The sequence below is a fragment of the Chiloscyllium plagiosum genome, chromosome 4, assembly GCF_004010195.1.
Source record: "Chiloscyllium plagiosum isolate BGI_BamShark_2017 chromosome 4, ASM401019v2, whole genome shotgun sequence".
Classification (NCBI taxonomy): domain Eukaryota; kingdom Metazoa; phylum Chordata; class Chondrichthyes; order Orectolobiformes; family Hemiscylliidae; genus Chiloscyllium; species Chiloscyllium plagiosum.
Genome location: NC_057713.1, coordinates 8,960,902 through 8,974,516, shown reverse-complemented (window position 1 = coordinate 8,974,516; position 13,615 = coordinate 8,960,902). Strand labels below are relative to the sequence as shown.

The 13,615-nt window shown below is 42.7% G+C and overlaps 1 protein-coding gene across 6 annotated transcripts in view; it reads right to left on the bottom strand.

The window, feature by feature from the left end:
* Positions 1 to 13,615, bottom strand: part of LOC122548836 (vacuolar protein sorting-associated protein 13B-like) — a 968,370-nt gene that overhangs the window by 32,121 nt on the left and 922,634 nt on the right. For all 6 annotated transcript variants that reach the window (XM_043687672.1, XM_043687667.1, XM_043687669.1 and 3 more), the window contains 3 exons: positions 8,578 to 8,705; positions 4,596 to 4,795; positions 520 to 638 (listed from right to left, as the gene is read on the bottom strand). In XM_043687672.1, the coding sequence (XP_043543607.1) occupies positions 520 to 638; positions 4,596 to 4,795; positions 8,578 to 8,705 (447 nt within the window). The remainder of the gene's footprint in view (positions 1 to 519; positions 639 to 4,595; positions 4,796 to 8,577; positions 8,706 to 13,615) is intronic.

The following is a 13,615-nucleotide window of genomic DNA, read 5'->3' as shown; positions in this document are numbered from 1 at the left end:
TCCTTCCCTAAAGGACATCAGGGAACCAGATGGGTTTTTCCAACAATAGACAACGGATTCATGGTCATCATTAGATGCTTAATTCCAGATTTTTATTGAATTCAAATTCCACCATCTGCCATGGCAGGATTTGAACCCGGGACCCCAGAACATCATCTGGCTCTCTGTATTAGCAGCCCAGCAAAAATACCCACTCGGCTGTCACCTTCCTATGATCATGTCGAATTGTCAGAATGGGCTTGTTGGGCAAAATGGCCTACTCTTGCTCTGAACTTGTGTTTCTGGGTGGTAGAAGTCAATTCAACAATAACTTTCAAAAGGGAATTGGATGAACAATTGCAAAGAAAAACAAAACGGGGGCTACGGGGAAATTGCACATTAATTGGGGACTAATTGTATATCAAAGAGACAGCACTGGCACAAAGGAACAAATAATCTCCTTTTGAGCCGTACAATTCTATCAATCTTCTTCTGTAGCTCACAATCTGCAATCTATCTGGAGAGTATGTGGATAATTACCCATGAAGGCTGGTTAGTACAGGGCCAGCTCTCCCCTCTGGAGCCATGGTCACAATTATAGTGCTGGAATGATGACTGATATCTACATACACGCAGCCGTAACCGGGCAGGAACACCACCTGAGTAGAGACAAGCAGGGAACAAAATACAATTCAATAAAAGAAAGCTTTGCTTATCCTTAAAGCTAAACTCTCCAGCAATTGCCTAACCTGTTTTGCATGCTGAATGATTAAGGTGGAACATTATCTGTTTGTCTGAACATTATCGACAGAAATTGAAAAGCTGTGCAAATCTTTTACTATTTTTCATCAATGGAATTCACTGTAAATTCACACAAATCTCAAATAGTATTAAACTTCAGTTAGCAGAAATATGTTGTCTTCTGTGAAGGTTCCAGTGACGAAAATTATTTTTAAAAAAATGTTAATCAGGTTTTGCTCAAGCAGAAATCAGAGATCTCAAATAGTAATCTCACGAATAGACTGTCCCTTAACATTCCTCTGGGGTTCAGTATTGAGCTGCAAAGACCCAAAAAAGACCAGGTCTGTGTTATAAAAACAGAAGCCAGCTGAAGCCAAGTCCTTGTTAGTCAAGTGTGATGTGGACAAAAGAATACAGAATAGATAAATCAACTATGTTATCATTTTGCAAACAGCAACCTGATGTTGGCTCAAGTCATCACATTTACATGTCATTGAGGGAAAACAAGTGTGAGAAAATATATATTATCTAAATATATATATACTGAATACACATAAATTTAGGGGCTGGAATTCAAAGTAGAGGGTGTTGACTACTTTTGTGAATTGTTAAGTAAAACCCTCACGAGTTGAGAGAGGAAGTGTATTTTCTTTGTAGATCATAAGACAATAAAGAATTAGAAACAGGTGTAGGTTGTTTGGCCCATCAACCCTGTCCATCAGTCAATAGGATCATGGCTGATCCGAAACTCAGGTTCACTTTCCTGCCTTTTCCCCATAAACCATGATTCTTTGACTGATCAAAAATCTATCTCAGCCTTAAATATACACAAGGACTCTGCCTCTACATCTCTCTGTGGCAAGGAGCTCCAAAGACTCCCAACCCTCAGAGAAGAAATTCCTCCTTCCCTTAGTCTTAAATTGGTGCCCCTTTATTCTGAGGCAATGCCCTCTGTTCCAAGACTCTCCCATGGAGGGAAACATCCTCCCAGCATTTGCCACGTCAAGCCTCAAGATCCAATTTGTTTTAGATGTCACCCCTCATTCTTCTAAACTCCAGTGAGCAGTGTCCCACACTGTTAAGCCTGTGCTCATAAGACAATCCCTCCATACTAGGGATCATTCGAGTGAACCTTCTTTGAACTGTCTCCAATGAAATGATACATTTCCTTAAATAAGGGAACCAAAACTGTTCATGGTACTCCAGATGTGGTCTGACCAGCACCTTGTACAGTTACAGTAAGGTTTCCCTCCTCTTATACTGCAACCCCCTTGTAATAAGGGTCAATATTCCATTAGCCTTCCTGATTACCTGCTGTATCTATGTGCTAGCTTTCTGTGTTTTGTGCACAAATAACCTCAAGTCCTTCTGTGTTGCAGCTTTCCACAGTTTTTCTCCATTTAAATAGTATCAATCTTTTGTTCTCTCTTCCAAAACGAACCTCACATTTTACTCCATCTACCCACATTTTTACTCACTGGCTTAACCTGTCAATATTTCTTCTTCTTCCTGATCATTGTCAAAGATTGACACAGAATGTTCAGAAGGAGAAAGTGAGGACTGCAGATGCTGGAGATCAGAATCGAAGAGTGTGGTGCTGGAAAGGCACAGCAGGTCAGGCAGCATCCGAGGAGTGGGAGAATCAATGTTTCAGGCATAAGCCCTTCATCAGGAAGCACTGATGATGGGCTTATGCCTGAAACATTGATTCTCCTGCTCCTCGGGTGCTGCCTGACCTGCTGTGCTTTTCCAGCACCACACTCACGACTCTGATTGCCAGCATCTGCAGTCCTCACTTTCTCCTCATTCTCCAGATATGCCTAATAGAGAAGGTCAAGAGTTTATCTCGTTGGATAGCCTGGGTATCTGGGCATCCCTAAAGCTTGCACTTCAGATTTTCCTGACTGATGGGCAAAGGTTCAGTCATTCGAGAAATTCTGACTCAAGAACTGTCAGGACTAAAGCGAGGCCTTAAACCAATATCAGCAATTTGATGTTTAACCTTGTTTTATGCTATGATGCTAGCTCACGGATCTCATTTTAGCCTGCCCCTTTGAAAATTAAGCCTTGTGCAGTTAAGTACACAGAATGTTGGCACGGTGATTTTAATGATGTGCCGCTCAAATTTGAAAGGATGTGGCTATTAAGTGCAGTATGGGGTATTGAAAGTAATCAAGCTCTTTAAAAGCTCAAGAAAAGCTTGTACAAGTTTTCATTATTTCCAATCAGGCTGCATTAGGGTTCGAGAGGGGAGGGAAACGAAAAGTGGCAATGCAACAAAGAATCCATTTTATGGTTGCTGAATCAATCAGCAAATCTGTCTCTTCATATCAAAAACAGCTGATATGCTGCAACATCCCCACCCACTGATCGAAAGCTAAATATTTGTTCATTTCATTTGCCATTCCCCTATTACTTACTATTACCTCTCCATTCTCACTCTCCAGCAGATCTACATTCAATTGACTTACACTGTTCCTTCCTACAAAAACTCTTGCTATCTGTTTCTACATTTCTGGCTAGCTGCGTGTCACTACTCTAATTTCTTTCTCCTGATCAACCTTTCAGTCACTTTTTGTTGTTATTTATAGTCTGACCAATCATCGGACCAGCTACTCATTTTTCATGAAATCATAGAATCACTACAGTGTGGAAGCAGGCCATTCGGTCCATATAGTCTCACACTGCCCCTCATTTTTACGCAATTATATGCATTTTCCTTAAATTTCACGCTTTCCCTGACAACTTTAGATAACTTTTCTGACCTCTGGACCAGTGCAGAAGCAATAGGCCAAGAGCTTCTTTCTGTGCTGTAGACCTCCCGATAATCAGGGATGATGGATTCTCCCTTTAAAATATTTTTTTATATCGGAAATAGACATATCGTGAGGAATCTGAAATATCCCCTTAAAGAACTGCTACTACACTAACCCCTAGCCCAGTTCAGTTCAACTCGTTCAGCTTACATGCTGACATAGTTGTATATATTTAGGTTGAATACACTTCTTCCCCCTTTAAACTGGATGGAAAATTTAATCAAATTGTGGTTGCTGCAACCTATTGGTGCCTCTACTCTGAGGCCATTTATTTATCCTATCACATTATACAATACCAAAGCTAATTTAACCTGTTCTCTGGTTGTTACAAAACGTGTTTCTTTAAGAAACTATGGCAAAAACATTCCATGAACTCTTCATCCAGGCTACTGCTTTCAATCCGATTTTTCAAGTTTATATATAGATTAACATCACCTATGATTATTGCCTTTATCACAAGCCCTGAACATTACTTCTTGCATACTCTGCTCTGATTATTTGTGGTTATTACGAGAGGGCCTGCAGACCGCCCCCAGTAGGAACCTCTTTTACTTACTATTCCTCGTCTCCACCCAACAATTCTACTCTCTGATGCCCTGAACCAAGGTCATCTCTAACTAGCGACCAACCTTTATTAACAATGCGAACCCTCCATCTAATAAACATATGATTTAGGTGCATCAGCCTATTCTGTCATTTGATAAGATCATGGCTGATCTGATTGAGGCCTCAACTCCACATTCCCTTCGAACGCTAATAACCTTTGATGCCCTTGTCAGTCAAAAATCTCTCTAAGTCTGCCTTAAAAATAGTTAATGGGATTTATGTGGGCAGGCAAGGAAGTGGAGTTAAAGTCATAATTGGATAAGTCATGTCCTTATTGGATGGTGGAGCAGGCTCCAGGAAATGAATGGCTACGCTGACTTCCATTTCGTATGTTCTCATCCAAATCTGCATCAAAGTACATAATGTGAATCTGATAAACCAGAAAATAAAGCCTTTTTTTTTAAAAATCACACAAACTGAACCAAAAGATAAAACAAAGATGTGACATCTTACCTGAGTCCCAGGACTATTCAGATCAATGACATCACTCCATTCCTCAGAAGCCTCAGATGAGGGTACCATACTGAGGTGGATGCTGGGAAGGTGGTCTTTAGTTTTGCATTCGGGGAAACTCCAAACTTGATGATAAAGTTCATGGTGCACCGAACACTCAGCGGGAATTTTTCGACAATAAACTGCACATTTTGGGGCACCTGAAACAACAGAAAGAATGATTAATCTGAAATATACTATGAATTTAAGATGAATGAGAGAGAGAAAAGAACAGAGTGATAATGTTGAAGGGGAGTGATGAGGTGAGGTGTGAGCAGGTTTATGTAGAGGATCTATGTTGACATATAGATTTTCTCACATTTGGGTGGAATGGCATGTGTCTGTCTGTAATTTCTGTGTAATACTATAGGTGCAAAACTCAGTCATTGACAACAGCACAAAAAACAGAACATTCAGACAGTACAATGAAAGAAACAAATCCCTATTTTTCCAGTTCAGTAGACTTGAGTTCCTACATAGAACATAGAACAGTACAGCACAGAACAGGCCCTTCAGCCCACGATGTTGTGCCGACCATTGATCTTCTTGTGAGGTAAACCTAATGTACGAACCCTCAAATTTCTGTGACCATATGCATGTCCAGCAGTCTCTTAAATATCCCCAATGACCTCGCTTCCACAGCTGCTGCTGGCAACGCATTCCATGCTCTCACAACTCTCTGCGTAAAGAACCCACCTCTGACATCCCCTCTATACTTTCCACCAAACAGCTTAAAACTATGACCCCCCCCGTGTCAACAATTTCTACCCTGGGGAAAAGTTTCTGGCTATCAACTCTATCTATGCCTCTCATTATCTCATACACCTCAATTAGGTCCCCTCTCTTCCTTCTTTTTTCCAATGGAAAAAGTCCGAGCTCAGTCAACCTCTCTTCGTAAGATAACCCCTCCATTCCAGGCAGCATCCTGGTAAGTCTCCTCTGAACCCTCTCCAAAGCATCCACATCTTTCCTATAATATGGCGACCAGAACTGGACACAGTATTCCAAGTGCGGTCTAACCAAAGTTTTATAGAGCTGCAACAAGATCTCACGGCTCTTATACTCAATCCCCCTGTTAATGAAAGCCAAAACACCATATGCTTTCTTAATAACCCTGTCCACCTGGGTGGCAATTTTAAGGGATCCATGTACCTGCACACCAATATCCCGCTGTTCCTCCACACTCCTGTCTTTAATCCTGTACTCAACTTTCAAGTTCGAACTTCCAAAATGTATCACCTCGCATTTATCCAGGTTGAACTCCATCTGCCACCTCTCAGCCCATCTCTGCATCACGCTGCAGCCTACAACAGTCCTCTATACTGTCAACGACACCACCAACCTTTGTGTCATCTGCAAACTTGCTAACCCATCCTTCAATCTCCTCATCCAAGTCATTAATAAAAATTACAAAGAGTAGAGGCCCAAGGACAGAGCCCTGTGGAACACCACTCACCACAGACTTCCAGGCAGAATATTTTCCTTCTACTACCACTCACTGTTTTCTGTCGACCAACCAATTCTGTATCCAGACAGCTAAATTTCCCTGTATCCCATTCCTCCTGAATGAGCCTACCATGGGGAACCTTATCAAATGCCTTACTGAAGTCTATATACACAACATCCACCGCTCGATCCTCATCAACTTGTCCAGTAACATTCTCAAAGAACTCAATAAGGTTTGTGAGGCATGATCTGCCCCTCACAAAGCCATGGTGACTGCCTTTAATCAAGCGATGCTCTTCCAGATGGTCATAAATCTTATCCCTCAGAATCCTTTCTAACACCTTGCAGACGACAGATGTGAGACTGACTGGTCTGTAATTGCCGGGGATTTTCCTATTTCCTTTCTTGAAGAGAGGAATTACATTTGCCTCTCTCCAGTCCTCCGGTACGACTCCAGTGGAGAGCGAGGATGCAAAGATCTTCGCAAGCGGCGAAGCAATCACATTTCTCGTTTCCCAAAGCAGCCGAGGACAAATCTGGTCCGGGCATGGCCAATTCACCTAACCTGCACATTTTTGGTCTGTGGGAGGAAACCGGAGCACCCGGAGGAAACCCACGCAGACATGGGGAGAATGTGCAAACTCCACACAGTCAATCGCCTGAGGCTGGAATTGAACCCGGGTCTCTGGTGCTGTGAGGCAGTAGTGCTAACCACTGTGCCACTGTGCCGCCCACGAAGGGCCTGGTTCCACACTGTAAGTAATCTTCAACACATCAGCTTCCTCAATCTCTATCTGTTCCAGCATGCTTACCTGCTCCTCAATGGTTTCTCTTTAGTAAAGACAGAAGCAAAAAACTCATTTAGGGCTTCCCCTACCTCCTCAGACTCTACACACGTTTCCTATGCTATCCCTGATCGGCCCTATTCTCTCGTTGATCATTCTCTTATTCCTCACATACATGTAAAATGCCTTTGGATTCTCTCTAATCCTTCCTGCCAAGCTTTTTTCGTGCCCCCTCCTGGCTCTCCTCAGACCATTTTTGAGCTCCTTCCTCGCCTGCCTGTAATCCTCTAGAGCTGAGCAAGACCCTTGCTCCTCCACCTTACGTAAGCTGCCTTCTTTCTTTTGACGAGAAGCTCCTCTGCTTTCGTCATCCAAGGTTCCTTTATCTTACCCCTTCTTGCCTGTCTCAGAGGAACACATTTGTGCATCACTCGCAACAACTGTTCCTTAAACAGTCTCCACATGTCTATAGTGCTCTTTCCATGGAACAATTGCTCCCAGTCCATGCTTCCCAACGCACGTCTGATAGCATCATAGCTTCCTTTACCCCAATTAAATATCCTCCCATTGTGCCTGCTTCTCTCCTTCTCCATAGCTATGTAGAATGTGAGGCAGTTGAGGTCACTATCCCCAAAACGCTCTCCCACGCAAGATCTGCCCGGGCTCATTGCCGAGCATCAAATTCAAATGGTCTGTCCCCTCGTCAGCCTGTCAACATACTGAGTTAGGAAACCCTCCTGAACACACCTTACAAAAACAGCTCCTTCCAAACCATCTGCTCGGAGGAGGTTCCAATCAATATTGGGAAAGTTAAAGTCACCCATTACAACTACCCTACTGCATTCACACTTTTCCAAAATCTGCCGACCTATGCTTTCTTGAATCTCCCTGCTGCTACTGGGGGGCCTGTAGTAAACCCCTAACGAGGTGACTGCTCCCTTACTGTTCCTAATTTCACCCATACTGACTCAGTAGGCAGACCCTCCTCGACAATGGAAGCTTCTGTAGCTGTGATACCCTCTCTGATTAGCAGTGCTACACCCCCTCCTCTTTTCCCCCCCTCCCTATTCTTTTTAAATGTTCTAAACCCTGGAACATCCAGCAACCATTCCTGCCCCTGAGAAACCCACATCTCTGTTATGGCCACAACATGATAGCACCAGGTACTGATCCATGCTCTAAGCTCATCACTTTTATTCCTGATATCCTTGCATTAAAGCAAATCACACTTTAAACGATCCCTTGGTTCTTTTCCAGGAAGTTCCTTCCCACTGGCTGCGGTACCTCTTGCTATTGCCTCATCTCCAACAACTCGCACCTCCGGTATACAGCTCAGGTTCCCACCCCCCTGCCATACTAGTTTAAACCCTCCTGAACAACTCGAGCAAACCTTCCACCCAGGACATTGGTCCCCTTCCAGTTCAGGTGCAACCCGTCTTGGATGGTTTTCAAAATTGGTAAGATTGCCTACTTTATCACCACACAATCAAAAATCATTGGAAATAACAGGAAGCAATAAGTAATTCATACAGCAATTGATATTACTCTAATATTTATCCATGGTTTAATTCATGCCTATCTTATAATTATGGCCTTGGCTTTTGCCTCTTCCACATTCTCATGTTAAAGTTAAACTGATTAGGTCCAAGCATCAAAGTACAAGCTTTATCTAATAGTAACTACAGCTCAGAGATGTTAAATCATGGTTCTACCTTTCAGATTTTCTTTCATCGTGATTGCGACAGTGCACCTGTTGTGGATGATCATTCGAGGATTGGAATCTTCACTGACAGTTATGTAGGTGACACCGAGGTATTCCTGATAAGACACCACCACAGCTCTGAAACAAGAGGAAGAGGGATTATAAATTACAAAAATTTTTTACTCTTGGTACAATTTTCCATTTCAGCAACTAAGTGTGGGGGCAAGCTTGTTTATTGGAGATTAACACTCCAGCCAACTGCTGAGGTAACTCAACCTATCATATGACTGCCATATCATAACAGCTGACAGGGACAGCTTGGGTCTATCACAGGCCTTGATACTGGTATCACACGGTTGCCAGAAGCTTCTGGGCAATCAGAGGCTGGCAGCTCTGATCCTAAATGTCATTGGATGAAGCTTACATTTTGGGTGATCCGGGGAGTGGAGGGCTTAAAGTCATTCCTTTGCTCCCCCATATCCATGCTGCCAATTGTACCAAAATGGCAGGCAGGTCACCCCAATCGGGAAACTAATCACCATTCTTTCAGCAGATGATGAACTGAGGCCTTCAATTGTCTGGCAATTGACCAATAAGGGCCTTCATTGGTGGTTGGAAAAGAATGTCCTCAATGGAACTTTGCAGCTAGAACTTCCTAAGGAAGGTGGTGTGAAGTATTTCATCACCTCCAGATCAGTTAATTAATTAACCAGAACTCTAATGTCAACGGTTGTAGTTGCTAGGCCAAACCCAAAGGTTTGAGCACAAAATGCATGCACAGACTAAGGAGTGCTTGTGAGCACGTATTTCAAAACAACAAAGATGGCCCATATTTATCCACTAAGCCAAATAAATGAAAAGTAAAACTTCTGCTCAGAATCACACTACTATTTGTGGGACCTTGTGAGTCACTCAGCTGCCAAGTTTCCCACATTACAACAGTGACTTCACCTCAAAAATACTTCAATGTAAAGAATCTACAAAAGTCACAATTGCAAATCTTCCTTCCTATGTATTTTTACTGATGTGATTTCCAGTCGGTTTTCTTTTCCTTTTTATCCCAATTTCTGTCTTGAAAGCTGAAGTCAAAAAGATTAACAAACCTGTTGACATTTTACCATTCCCGTAAACACGAGAATGAGTGAGCTGTAATATTGACATTCTAGATTCAGGATAGACAAGACCAAGGAGTCACTTCATAAAGTCAAGATGTTTGGTTTACTGATCCAGCTGATGTTGATCAACTTCAAAACCACTCCTTAAGATAGAGCAACCTTAATCCTGCTCCAAGAAAACTTCAAATCATGCATGGGGTGAGTGTGGCATGCCCTACTTATTTCCTGATGAACAGCAAAGACTTTCTCTTTACATGCACCTGGGGTTCAGATAACACCTTTGTAACTTAATCTCTCTTCCACATTGAGAAGAGATGAGGAGGTAGTTGGTGTGTAAGCTGAGGTGGAGCAGAGTCAGAAGAGGCCTCAAAGAAAAGGCCAAGTCACCTTAGTCCAGTTTCAGACTGTACTTTTGGGAACAGAGTGCTCGTCCACACACCAAAAAGGAATGTTCAGCCCGCCCAGATTCTCCTGCCAGAATGTACATTCGTCATTGCCAGCTAATGTACCAGTTTCAGGATTTTAACTGGGTGGGGTGATGTGTTTGGAAGGTCATCGAGTTAAAAACACCCAGGTCCCATTTCTTTGTCATTTGTTTCTGGAACATAAGGGCAAGCTGGCTAGGCCAGCATTAATTGTCTTTTGCTAATTTCCATCTAGCAGCTACAAGGACAAGGGTAGACATGGTGAGCTGTTTTCTCGAGAAGGTGGTATTGAGCTGTCTTCTTGAATCATTGCAGTCCTTAGGGTGTACAGGGTTGTCAAGGATGGAGCTCCAGAATTTTAATCCAAAGACAGTGAAGGAATGGCAGTGATATTGCTTCACATCAAGATGAACATGCAGGTAGTGGTACTACCTTTGTCCGTGTAGGTGGTTGAGGTTGTGAGTTTGGATGATACTGTCAGAGAAGTTTACTTTTGCTACAAATTCTGTGTCTTACAATTGTGTCCTCCACAACCACCTGATGAAGGTGCGGTGCTCCGAAGGCTAATGTTTCCAATTAAACCTGTTGGACTATAACCTGGTGTTGTGTGATTTTTAACACTGTCAGAGAAGCCTTGGTGAATTCCTGCAGTGCATCTTTGTAATACTATAGATTGCTGCTACAATCTCCATGTCTGACCTTATGTCAGAAGATCAATGTTGAAATGGTTGCAGATGAAGGGACGAGGGAGTCTATGTAATTACTTCTGACAAATGCACGGTGATCCATCAATGACTTCTGGTTTTAACTTTGCCAAAACATTCAAATGCCTTATGACATGGGGGATTGCTTGAACAGGCTCAAAAGGATCAAAAATGCTACAGGTCCATCTGCCAAGAATATTGCTCCTTTGAAAACAAAGACAGGGGAGGTCTTCATTGATTGCAACAAACAATGGAGATATGGGTGGAACACTACCTTGAGTTGTAGTCTGGAGAGAACACTCATCAAGAGAGCTCCAGGCACCATAGAAAGCCTGCCTGCATATTAAAGTGGAGAAACTTAGCAAAGCTACTGACTCAGTTGCCAAGGGAAATGCTCCAAATGCTGATGTTGCATTGTCTGACACTAACACATGTGCCTCCATGTCAGCTCCATAGGATGACTGGAACTAATGGAAAGCTGATCCATCTCACACACCAAGACAAAAGTGTGCCAAGACCTTTTCAGAAAGTTGCCCAATGCCAATGATAGCGTAAGAGCACTCTGAGGAACAATTCAGTGTTAAGGTGAGTTTATAGCTATAACGAACTATATCAAGCTTTCCGACTTGACCATCCCTGGCCTCCTCCATTGCCATACTGAGTCCAGACTACATATTGGAGGAACAACACCTCATCTTCTGCCTGGACAGCATACAGCCCAGAGGACTTAACATTGAGTTCTCTAATTTCAAACAACCTCCCTTCCCATTCCCTGACTCCCTTTTCAGCCCTTCCCCCTCCCTTCCATTCCTCTGACCGACCCTTCCTTCCCGCCACCAACTGGATTCATTCCTCCCAATCAGGTCATAGCCTCTACCTGTGTTCACCTATGCACACATCACCTACCCCCACCCTCTCCCTTACCCCTAGTCCTGAAGAAGGGTTACACCCAAAACATTGACTTCTCCACCTCCTGATGCTGCCTGGCTAGCTGTTTTCTTCCAACCTCCTGCTTGTCTATATTGAACTTATAGCACAGAAACAGTGAGTTGACTCAAAAGGCCTGTAGCAGTGTTTATATCCCAGAGAAGCCTCCTCCAGCCTTAAAACATTTCAGAACCAGCTAGATTTAAAGTTGAGATCGGCTGCTTTTTGAAGTACAAGGTTGGAGGGCAGGTCAATTCGTGGTGCCCCCCAAATGAATCACTGACATGGGTACACAGGCAGACATCTGGCAATAACTTGTTTCAATACTGTCCAGAATAAAGACAGCTTTGTGGGAGAGTGTGAGTGGGAATAGCAACATGGGATGATAAATCTGGAATCTTATTTTTAAAAAAATGTAGGCATGCTTTTCATATTTTTCTGTTTGTTGTGGGTCATAGGCGCTCCATACTGGCCGTGAAGGTCAGTGATTAATGGTGGACATTCTGTGGTCTCAGTCACTGGCAGGTATCAAGACTTTTGTCCATGTTGATGCACTGCCCATGTCTAAATTTTCCTTTTGCTCTTCCTTTGCTCTTCCACGGAGCACTGCAAACCGATGAACAGGCTGAATCAGTAACTAGCTGTCAGAGGAGTCTGGGATTCACAGCCAGCTTTTCCCAGTCAGTGGAATGGCACCAACTGCCTCAGTCACCTCCCATATTGCTCCAAGATTTATGTACTTCATGATTGAAAAAAAAATTAAAAATTTTAACTGCTTCACCCTCCCTAAAAGAAGATCTGAAGGCTTCATTAAGAACAGATGTAAGATAAGAATAGAATAAATGTGGTATTTGTCTCAATGCCAAATGTATGATCCAACCTGATACAGCTACAGTTTCAGCAAAACTTGATGCTATAATAAGATGCAAAACAAAAAAAAGTTGTTTCTGGAAATCTTCTTGTCCTTCAAATGTCCTTTAATGTCTAATGGATGAGATACAATGGGATTCCAAAGAGAGTTATTCCGCTTTCATGAAGTGAATTGGCTTCTATAAATTGCCATGCCTCATTTTAATTTAGAAACAGTTAAGTTTGAAAAATTATAGAGTACAGGAGGAGACAGTTCTTTAATCAAAGCTACCCAATCAGTCCCACTTTTTTTTTATTCATTCAGAGATGAGAGTACCACTGGCTAGGCTAGTGTATACTGCCCAACCCTAACTGCCAGAGGACAGTTAAGAGTCAATCACAATGCTTGTTGGACTGGAATCACAAGTAAGGACAATTGATTTCCTTCCTTCGAGGGCATCAGAAAACTAGATGGGTTTTCCCTGAAAATTGACAACAATCACGCTCACCTGCATTCGTTCCGATTTTTATTAAATTCAAATTCCACCATCTGCCATGGCAGGATTCTAACCCAGATCCCGAGAACATTACCTGGATCTCTGGATTAACAGTCTGGCAATAATACCACTTTGAAAGTTGCTATTGAATCTGTGTCCATTCACCATTCGGGCACCACATTTCAGATCATAACATGTTGCTGTGTCGAAACAAAATTATCTGTGGCTCTATTCTTACCAATGGAACAATCTCACGCTGTGCAGTCCCTCAAAATCCCTCAATGTTGGCTCTTGCTTTTTAAAGAGACAACAACGGCCCAGAACCTCTTCTGTATCAGTGACTTTCAGCCCAGTGAATTTTAGTCACAACCATTCTGGTAATGGGTCATTGGTTTGAAATGTTAATAGTTTCCTACCGTCCACAGATGCTGCCAGACCTAACTTAGTATTTCCAACATTTTCTGCACTTTTTTCAGACTTTCCTCCTCCACAATGCTCTGTGTTTGTGTTGAAAAGGAGTCACAAAGCTGC